The following is an 11318-nucleotide window of genomic DNA, read 5'->3' on the forward strand; positions in this document are numbered from 1 at the left end:
AAGCTGTTTTTTTCAAAGGGGGACATCTGGGGAGCAGTTTTTGGTGACGGAAGCAAAATAATTGGTATATCATAGTAAATTAAGTTAGTAAAGTTAGTAATAATTGAATATTTAGGGAAATTAAATTTTTGGAACTAGTGGCGCCATCTCTTCGGCGAACGGGGTGAACTACGCACTTTTGAAACTCAACTTTAATTAGTTTCATTTGTTACCGCTAGGTGGCGAATATAGTGGCGCCATCTTTCCGGCGAACGGGGTGAACTACACACTTTTGAAACTCTACTTAAATTAGTTCCATTTTCTACCGCTAGGTGGCGTATGCAGTGGCGCCATCTCTCCGGCGAACGGGGTGAACTACTCACTTTTGAAACACTACCTTAATTAGTTCCATTTTCTACCGCTAGACGGCGATACAGTGCATCTCGCAGCGCCGTCTAGCGGTAGAAAGTGGAACTAATCAAGGTGGTGTTTCAAAAGTGTGTAGTTCACCCCGTTCGCCGAAGAGATGGCGCCACTAGTTCAAAAATTTATTTTCCTTAAAAAATCAATTAATATTGATTTTATTGATTAATAAACTATATATTTATTATGTATTCATTAATATTGACTTTATACTGCTTGCAATACATTTCATGGGTTCAAATATTTTGATTATATGTTCAGTACACTTCCCACACTATACACCTTGTCGATCATACAGGAAATGACACAAAGATAAAAAATTTCCTTTCAATTAACCAAAAACCATTCTCTTCTTTAAAAAGAAATCTTCTTCCATAAAAAAAGAACTTATTTGCACAATTTTTTTGAATATCGAAGCAAGATGGTTGTCCATAAAAATTAATAGAAATTAGACGATGCTCCATAATTAATCAAATAATTAAAATTTAACAGGAATAAAATGTTGAAGAGAAAATCGTTCTCCAATTAAGTGCCTTGTTCTTGCAACATAAATCTGTTTATACGATTTATAATGTATGCTAATCCTTTCCCTCTACAGTATCTGTTTATTCAAATTATACTGATACATCATTCGTATTGTTGCCATAGGCGTTCGGATTAATTTCGTGATCAATATTTATTTATGTCCAATCGTGTATTGTATTGATTTAAATTTCTGTTTGATGATCTTCCTTTTGCTGATGCGATCAGCTGTTATTTACCGAGGATCAGATGCATTTCATTATTTGTCTCGTGACGCGTTATCCATAAATCTAACGATTACTTTTGTAAATTCATGTCAGATATGTTATCGCTATGGTCAGTCTTTCTGCAACGCTTGTCGGGGACAAATAAACGAGCGCCGTTCGAATTGCCAATAAGCATTTCTAGCTCTCTTCAAGCATTTCTTGATACACTTATTAATCCCCAAACTTAGTTAATTTATTAAACAAATTTTTAAGGAATTTATTTATAAATGTTTGACTAGTTTATTTGTGATTAAGTCTTTTCAGTTAAATTGCCTCAGATGTTCAAATCTCTTACATCTACTTTGAACTCTCCTATCTTGCAGTGACAATTGTGCTACAGTGATTTGATCAAATTGATGTGAATTCAACTCTGTTCCACAAGTTATCAGTGCATCCTGATGTGATCAGCACAAACTCTCGTTATGTCAATCACCGTGGTCACTGCATATTATCCTTTTAGTCTCACACGCTTGATTAAAAGCCTACACAAACCGGACAAAGTATGGCTCACAAGTAAACTTCAAGACCTATACATCTCTATCTGGACAAAACTTCAAATAAACCTCTATGAATATACGTCTCTAAATAAACGTCAACTACTTATAAACATTCAAGGCCACAATTCAAAAGCATTTGTGATGCAAAACTTACCTAAGTGGTCTTTTTCTAAGAAGCAGTTCAGCAAGGGCTTAAGAGCTTGTTCATCAGTAGAGTTTATACGTGCGCTATGTACTTCTACATACGATACATCAGCATATTCTCAGTCTCGTGTGAAGACGCATCTTCAAGGATTTATGGTGCTGAAAAATTTCTCCTCTGTTAGATCATATGTTCTACAAGATATAATTCAGCAATGTCGAATATGTAAGAAGCATTATAAAAACGCAGCATCGACGATCAAATCATATAATGAAGTTACTCAAAGTTGGAATTCTATGCAAGCCTTAGGTGCATCAACTTGTCCACATATTATAAGATGTAGTTACTCAAACTCTCTACAAGCCATGTGTGCATCAATTCCTTCAAATGCTACTAAATACAGTTTCTTAAATCCTGTGCAAGGCTTTTGTACATCAACTTGTCCACATATTGTAAGATGTAGTTACTCAAACTCTCTACAAGCCATGTGTACATCAACTCCTCCAAATGTTACTAAATACAGTTTCTTAAATCCTGTGCAAGGCTTCTGTACATCAACTTGTTCACATATTGTAAGATGTAGTTACTCAAACTCTCTACAAGCCATGTGTGCATCAACTCCTTCAAATGTTACTAAATATAGTTGCTTAAATCTTGTGCAAGCCTTCTGTACATCAACTCAGCCAAATATTAGAAGATACAGCACCTCAAACTCTGTACAGGACATGTGTACATCAACTCCTTCAAATGTTACTAAATACAGTTGCTCAAATCTTGTGCAAGCCTTCTGCACATCAACTCATCCAACTATTAAAAAACGCAGTTCTTCAAACTCTGTGCAAGTTCTCTATATATCAAGTCCTTCAAATATTTATAAAGACAGTTGCTTAAGTCCTGTACAAGCCTTCTGTACATCAACTCATCCAACTATTAAAAAACGCAGTTCCTCAAACTCTGTGCAAGTTCTCTATATATCAAGTCCTTCAAATATTTATAAAGAAAGTTGCTTAAGTCCTGTACAAGTCTTCTGTACATCAACACCAAACGTCCCAAAACGCACTCCAGTGCTCCTCGCCACCGCCTCCATCCTCGTCGTCTCCCAAAATGGCGACCGTTTCCCAGCCCGTGCGCTCTTGGACCAAGGCTCAGAAGTATCCTTCATAACCGAGTCCCTAGCAGAAAAGCTAGAACTCACTTGTCGATTCTCCGCCGTTCCCATAATCGGCGTAGGAGCTCAAAGATCGAACATAGCACACAGAGCCACGACATTTCAACTGATCTCCCGAATCGACGAATCCTTCAAATGCCACGTTGACGCTCTCATGTTGCCGGAACTCACAACGTGTTTGCCAGCTGCTCGCATCGTTCACACGCAGTGGTCGCATCTGGAAGGACTGCACCTCGCTGATCCTGATTTTGCGAAGCCAGATAAGATTGATATTATACTGGGGGCTCATGTGTACTCGCAGATCATTCGGGAAGGTCTTCGGAGGGGAGATGTGGGTGCACCCATTGCGCAGCAGACTTGTCTTGGTTGGGTGCTGTCGGGTGCTATTAATGTTGACGTGGATTCGGAGTGTGTTAGGGAACCTTCTGTGAATTGACGAGGTTTGTTGCTGACAAGGTTTGTGTTTTTAATAAACATTTGTAGTGAGAATATTGTAGTAACTGGACTGTGTTTGTGGATTTATGATTGAAGACTGATAGATGTGAATAGATAGTGTGATGCTTGAGATGTATATATGGACATATGGATGGACTGCCCAACTGTGGACTGAGGGTTGCATTTGATTGTAAAAAAAGATTCGAAGAGTTTTGTATGTGAGAGATGTTAATTTTATGTAATTGTATCTTTTGTGATATTTAGATAGAGTATATTTTTTAATGTAATATGAAGATAGTATGATAAAGATACTTTTTACTATGAATTTTAAGGACTGTTGATGGATCTCTACATTTGATATGTTCTGGTATTCCAATGTCCTAAAATAGTTAAACATCCAAATTTTTTAAGTTCTCAAGTACTTACTTACACTTTCAAATTCAAATGTCTGTAAACCCCTATGTGACCAAATTCCAACGTTCTCTGTTCTCCACGTACCACAAATTCCTACATCCCCAAATTCTTACGTCCACAAATCTCTACGTCCCCAAATTCCAACGTCCCCAAATCCCTACGTCCCTAAGTTGCTACGTTCCCAAATTTCTATGTTCACAAATCTCTACGTCCCCAAATTCCAACGTCCCCAAATCCCTACGTCCCTAAGTTGCTACGTTCCCAAATTTCTACGTTCACAAATCTCTACGTCCCCAAATTCCAACGTCCCCAAATCCCTACGTCCCCAAGTTGCTACGTCCCCAAATTCCTACGTCCACAAATCTCTACGTCCCCAAATTCCAACGTCCCCAAATCCCTACGTCCCCAAGTTGCTACGTCCCCAAATTCCTACGTCCACAAATCTCTACGTCCCCAAATTCCAACGTCCCCAAATCCCTACGTCCCTAAGTTGCTACGTTCCCAAATTTCTACGTTCACAAATCTCTACGTCCCCAAATTCCAACGTCCCCAAATCCCTACGTCCCTAAGTTGCTACGTTCCCAAATTTCTACGTTCACAAATCTCTACGTCCCCAAATTCCAACGTCCCCAAATCCCTACGTCCCCAAATCCCCACGTCCCCAAGTTGCTACGTCCCCAAATCGCCACGTCACCAAACTCTCACATCCCCAAATCCCCACGTCCCCAAACTCCCACGTCCCCAAATCCCCAAATCCCCAAATCCCTAAATCCCCAAATTCTCACATTCCCAAATTCCCACATTCCCAAATTCCCAAATTCCCAAATTCCCAAAATCCCAAAATCCCAAATTCCCAAATTCCCAAATTTCTACGTCCCCAAATTCTTACGTCCCTAAATTCCAACATCCCCCAAATTTCTACGCCCTTGAATCTCCACATCCCCAAATTCCTCCATTTCCAAATCCCTATTATCCCAAAACCCTACACCCTCAAATCCCTACATCTCCAAATCTCCTAAACCTCCAATCCCCCTAAAATATCCCAACATCCACTCAAATACCCACAATCCCCCAATTTATAATCCATCCCCTCATCCCGAAATATCCAAAAATCCTTAAAATGCAATAAGTCTCGAATTACAATAAATCTCCATCTTGACACATTTTCCATATAGAAGTGAAATTCTGATAAAACGGTAGGCAACGCACGCGGAAAGAAAGAAGGAAAAGAATGCCGGTAGAAGAGAGGTTATGCCACAATCAGACGACAACGACGAAAGGATAGCAGTGTGGATGAACCGAGGAGGATCAAAGTCGAAGAAAAAGAAAAGGGACACACTGTTGGCTTCAAATCAAGGACCAGACGAACCGGTCTACCCCTCTGTGAGGTGCGTCTAATTTTTTTGCCCATTCCTTTCTTGTTTTTTTCCACTATACGTTTGTCCGGGGCCTTTCTTTCTCCCGCCCTCCACGGATCCACAGGATCTACCTTTCATTCTATCTAAATACTTGCAGGTGTACACTCGGATGCAACGCATGCTTCCGTTCGATGTATGCAAATTGGATGATTTTTGAGTTGGTTAAGTTTTATGGGTTCAAGTTTTGTAATTTGTATTTTTGAAAATTTTTTGGAGTTGGTCATTTTTGCGATTTTGGTTTTGTTGAATTTATGAGCTTTTTGACTTGTTCTAAATTTGTATATTAGTTATTAGAATTAATTATAATTGGTACTACATTTTTATATTTTCAAGTGTTGAATTTCAAAATGTAAAACGAAGAAGAAGAAGAAGAAATCGTAGGAGAAATAATAAGAATTGCGTGAAAGAAGAAGAAGTCATAGACGAAACGATGAGAATATGTGAGAAGAAGAAGTCATAGAAGAAACAATAAGAATCGTATGAGAAGAAAAAGAAGTCGTAGAAGAAACAATAAGAATTGTATGAGAGGAAGACGAAGTCATAGAAGAAATAATAAGAATCCTATGAAAAGAAGAAATCGTGGAAGAAACGATGAAGTAAAATTGAATGAGAATAATTAAGTGAAGGAACAAACGCTGAACCCAAAGAATAAATAATTAAGTAAAAGAAGAAATAAAATCACCCGAACCGATCAAACGATTAGCTAGTCCGTTAAGGATCTGCATTTAAAGAAGCTACAACATCAAAGAAGAAAGACGAACCGGGACAGGTGATTTGAGGAATGCTGCGAAATTGAAATCCTGCGTAGGGAAAATGTAAAGAAGCCTTTGCTGCGCCTTTTACGATCCGTCTTTGCATTCGAATCGAGGAACCGTGCAGCAATGCAACTGTTTATGTATTCTTCTCGTATTCTCAATACAACCGTGTGATTTCCTCCTGTCGAACGTTTTCTAAACGAATCCGAACGAGTCTCAGGGTCGGCGATCCTGGATAACATTTTGTCGCCTTGAACTTTCTTCTTCGTAATGGCGATGTATTTTCTAATTCATTTATTGTAGATGGTGGTCCAAGGTCTTTTTTTAAGGATTGTTATTTAATTATGTTTCATTCTTTCTTCTTTTTTAGTTCTTTCTGATTTGTACTTCTATGTCTGCTTTACGTCTGCTTTAGTATTTTATTAAGGTTGATAAAGTTTCTTCTGTGATGACTTTTCTAGTTTCTTTCATATTTGTCTTCTTTTCTTAATTCTTCAAATAAGTGCATTTCTACATTACCGACTGAGCTTCTTCTTTCTTCCATTGATTCAACTGTTCTCCACTAGGTGGCTTTAACACGATCCTGTTTATTCCTTTCTAGATATCGTCCTCCTATGCTCCTCTTTCTTTCTTCCCTCTTGAATTGACTTGAATTGCAAACTTGCCTTAAATTTGTGAAATATTAATTTGTTCAGCTGTATTTGAGACCGGTGAACAGCTATTAAATTACTATTTTCTTAGCAATAATTTGTTAATGTTATAAATTTACTGGTTGAATTATATACTTTAAAAGTAGAGCAAGAAAAATTTTCATTCAGCAAAAGTGATCACAAGTTGTGCTTTAAAAAATGTTGATACTATAAATTTCCTATTAATATTGACAAAATATGAATATTACAAACTTGATGATTGAAATATGTACTTTAAAAGTACAGTAATAAAAATTTTCATTTAGCAAAAGTGATCACAAGTTGTACTTTAAAAAATGTTGCTATAAAAAATTTGTTAATTAATACTGATAAAATATGAATACTACAAACTTGACGATTTAAATAGATACTTTAAAAGAAACATAAAAGAGATTCCCAATCAGTAAAAGATTTTTAGTAAAATCTTTTAGTAAGTAAAAGATCTGTATTGTAAAAAAACTGCATTGTTACCTAAACAACAGATTATTCAGAGGGCAAGAGCTCTAAATTATAGAAAAATTGAACACCTCAGGACAGAGATATATCACAAGAGAACCCCATGATAAATTGGATTCTTTCGAACGGTTGTGGTCTTTTTGAACATGAACGAATGACTGAGCAAAAGCGTAACGAGAGGAACATCACACCATTCCCAAAGATAATTTACATGCGAATGACCGATGAATAATTTTACTCGGCGCGAGTGAAAATCATCTCGAACGATCAATTACTCTCAGGCACGCGAAACAGTAGTAGCTCTTCTAATATTGCCGACTTTTCTCTTCTTTTTTTTTAACCTTCTTTATTTTATCTGAAATGAAAATCTTGCTCGCGCGGTAATTGAACGGTGTTCAAATAACTTGGAATTATAACGTTAACCGTGATTACGCGTAGCACGATATTATTTCATTAACATTTGTAATTTATAGTGAGTAGATTGTTTGTGGGGATCTGATATTATTTTGGTAGTAATTTTAGGAATTTAGTGTGGAGTAAATGAAGATTTATTTGTTTAGTTGAATTTTTGAACTTTTCCACATTCCCCAATTCCATATTTCCGAGTTTCCACATTCCTCAATTCCACATTTCCCAATTCCACATTTCCCAATTTCACATTTCCCAATTCCACATTTCTCAATTCCATATTTCCCAATTCCATATTTTCCAATTCCCACATTTCCCAATTCCACATTCCCCAATTCCATATTCTCCAATTCCGACATTCCCCAATTCTCACATTCCCCAATTCTTACATTCCCGAATTCCCACATTCCCCAATTCCCTCATTCCCCAATTCCACATTCCCCAATTCCATATTCCCCAATTCTCTCATTCCCCAATTCTCACATTCCCCAATTCCACATTCCCCAATTCCACATTCCCCAATTCCCTCATTCCCCAACTCCCTCATTCCCCAATTCCACATTCCCCAATTCCCACATTCCCCTATTCTCACATTTCAAAATCCCCAAATTCCCAAATCTTGAAACTCCCAAACTCTCAAGCTCCCTAATCTCCAAATTCCCAAATTCTCAAATCCCCAAATCCCCATATCCCTAAATTCCCAACACCCTAAACCCCACAGTCCCAAAATCCCAAAATCCCCAAAATCCCCAAAATCCCAAAACCCTAATCCTCATTTTATTAAACCACAACAAAACAATTCATCCCCCAACAAATATCAGTCCCCCTTACAATAACTTCCCTCATTAATTCACTAAATGTGATCGTTAATCCAGTAAATTTCTGTTTCATGAGAAAAGTATCCGGTCACGCAGATTCTCTCCGTTTACTACAATAAAACGGAGCCGCATAGTTAAGCTACTTGACGAACAGAGGGAGGAAATCTATGACAATTTAAGAGCCCGTATTTCTACAGCACACGACTCGAATGCTATGATGTAATGATCAAGGGGGTGGATGAGCAATGTACAAATCAATTCGAGTGGGCTGACAACATGCGGGTTCTCATCAAGGGGAAACTGAGAAACGTGAATTCTTCTTTATGGAGTGGCTTCGGTCACGTGTCACATATGGCGGGACAATCATCGTAGAATCACGTGGATTTGATACTTTTTTCGTTCCCACGAAAATTGGGACGATGTGAACCAAATAGTGTCTCGTAAATTAACCATAATTTTTATGAACAGTAATATAACATTTTTATAAACAATCATTTTCAGTGTCTTGTAAATAAACCATGATTTTCATAATTTACATAACATTACACAGTAAGAACAGTAACATAATATTTTTATACACAATCATTTTTAGTGTCTTGTAAATAAACCATGATTTTCATGAACAGTAACATAACATTTTTATAAACAATAATTTTTAGTGTCTTCAAAATAAACCATGATTTTTTATGAACAGTAACATAACATTTTTATACACAATAATTTCTAGTGTCTTCAAAATAAACCATGATTTTTTATGAACAGTAACATAACATTTTTATAAACAATAATTTTTAGTGTCTTGTAAATAAACCATCATTTTTATGTACAGTAACATAACATTTTTATAAGCAATAATATTTAGTATTTTCTAAATAATCCACCATTATTATGAACAGTTGAGTGATTAAAAATGAATAAAAATTGTGTCTACCATTAAAAAGAGCAGTAACCGTATCAGAAACGAAAGAAAAATACACGTCGATCGGTGAAATTCTGCGGTAGCGAATTCTTGGTTGGTTCTTCGTCGAAAATGTCCGGCAGGAGGAAAGGTGAAATAAAGAAAAAAAAGGGAAAAAGAGAAGGTGGTCGTCGATGTCGAGGGCCACTATAAAAGAAGAAGTAAGAGTCGTAAAACGGGTTCTCCTGGCCCCCAGGAACTCTTCCCTTCCTCTTTTTAACCGTGCCTTCGATCTTTCGCGTTAAACGCTCCAACGTTTTAACGAACCACAACGACAACTTTACCGCTCAAAAATCTGCAACAGTTTCCGGTTTCGAATTATCGGCTATGGCTACGACCTTTACGCAAGCCAATCAACGGACACCATTCGCCGTTCCCTTTAAGGGAACTCGTACGACGTTTAAATATATTGATACTTTGACTCGTTTCGTTCAAAATGTATCGTAAAATAATGTACTAACGATGTACGGTTATTGCAACATTTTTAATTTTTAAGTTTAATTGGTTGATTCATGTGAAATTTGTGGAAAATGAAATGAGAATGGTACATTTTTAGTTAGAAAGTTTGTTTAATTATGGCACTTGATTGATTTTAGAATTCACAAATTATTTGTGGATGTAATAATTTCTTTGATAAGTGCAAGTATTTTATGTAAAAGGAGTTAAACAGCGTTTGTGTATGTGTTTTTATTTAAGCAAAATAGAGATGATTGTATATATATATAATAATTGATGCAATACAATAATAAAAGTTATTAAACTTCATCAATTTTCACTTCTAAAGTACATTCTAACAAAGCTTCCATTATATTAAGCTTTCAAAATGGACGCCATCTTCTATTCTACTGTCATGGCAGCCCGTAACCACCTCACAACTTCAACGTTTAAAATATCAACAAAACAAGAACCAAACTGCCATATTTTTTTTTTAATATCTTCTATAAAAGTGAACAAATATTTCCTACTAATTCACTGTTTCATTAATTCACTATTAAGATCGTATTAATCTTACAGATCATCGTAAGAATAAAATATATTTTGATTTTTTGGGATCTTTATTTTATCAATGTTGTCACGGAATAAACTTGTATTACGAATTGTAAATAAATATCTATTTGACCTCCGTAACCTTATCCTGGAAAACCCATCATGACGTCCTTTCCATGGAAGACCTTTTTACAATGCACGATGGTGGAAAGCATACGCTATGGTATTTCAGTCGTGTCGTCTGTGCATCATTGAAATCACGAATGCAGACTTCGTTATTCTTCTCATTCTTCCGCGATATCGGTTTTATTGCACTTGTTAAATCAAATTCATACTGCCTTAGTTACACACGTCGAACAAAAAATTATTTCAAACTTATGCATGTTTCATACAAACTTATGAAATTTATTAGAACTTGTGTGTATAGAATTAAAATAATTAAACTCAACTAAATAAATATTCCCAAGTAAAACTATCTTTATAAAAAATTCATACAAACAGCAATATTCATGTAGCGCTCAAGAAAATTATACCCCCCGTCGATATAATAAAATTAAAAGATACTTTGATATCCAACACTATTATCCGTTTCATAAAAGCATAAAGCGTGTATAAGGCTTTAAAATTGAAGTTCGTATGGAATTCTGACAGTGACAGGGTACTGTAATTTTTGAATTCGAAGGTATATAAAGAAACCGTAGGTGCATATTGTAAACTGTCTTCATTACTCTGTCGGTGCAACAGTGAGTGATATTACCTCTTCATCAATCCTTCGCAGACATTCGTCAAGTGCTGCTATTCTGGCGGTGCAACTTAAAACTAATGGAGTTTCACTGGTTGAGCACGTGACAAATGAGTTTATGAAGCATTAAAGATTCATCACTTGTCACAGATGCTGGATGATAATTATTCGGAATTATTTTGTAAAATTATGCCGCGCTTCTCAAATTCACGCGGGGTGTTCTTTAATCTCTTTCTGATTT

General features: G+C 36.3%; 1 protein-coding gene across 3 annotated transcripts; it reads left to right on the top strand.

Moving 5' to 3' along the window:
• Positions 1-1084: 1084 nt before the first annotated feature.
• Positions 1085-6857, top strand: LOC143264583 (uncharacterized). 3 transcript variants are annotated; one of them, XM_076532490.1, is made up of 2 exons: positions 1085-3453; positions 5047-6853. In XM_076532490.1, the coding sequence occupies exon 1, from the start codon at positions 1613-1615 to the stop codon at positions 3431-3433; it is 1821 nt and encodes a 606-aa protein (XP_076388605.1). In that variant the 5' UTR covers positions 1085-1612; the 3' UTR covers positions 3434-3453; positions 5047-6853. The 3 variants fall into 3 exon arrangements, 2 of the variants coding, with proteins under 2 accessions (XP_076388605.1, XP_076388606.1); XM_076532491.1 differs by having other exon boundaries at positions 1085-3437; positions 5047-6852; XR_013038359.1 differs by having other exon boundaries at positions 1086-5234; positions 5362-6857.
• The last annotated feature ends 4461 nt before the right edge of the window (positions 6858-11318 follow it).

The sequence above is a fragment of the Megachile rotundata genome, chromosome 6 (genome assembly GCF_050947335.1).
Source record: "Megachile rotundata isolate GNS110a chromosome 6, iyMegRotu1, whole genome shotgun sequence".
Taxonomy (NCBI): Eukaryota; Metazoa; Arthropoda; class Insecta; order Hymenoptera; family Megachilidae; genus Megachile; species Megachile rotundata.

Bases quoted from the DNA above. Each gene is read 5' to 3' on its own strand.
- LOC143264583 (XM_076532490.1), top strand. From the start codon at position 1,613: ATGTCAATCACCGTGGTCACTGCATATTATCCTTTTAGTCTCACACGC.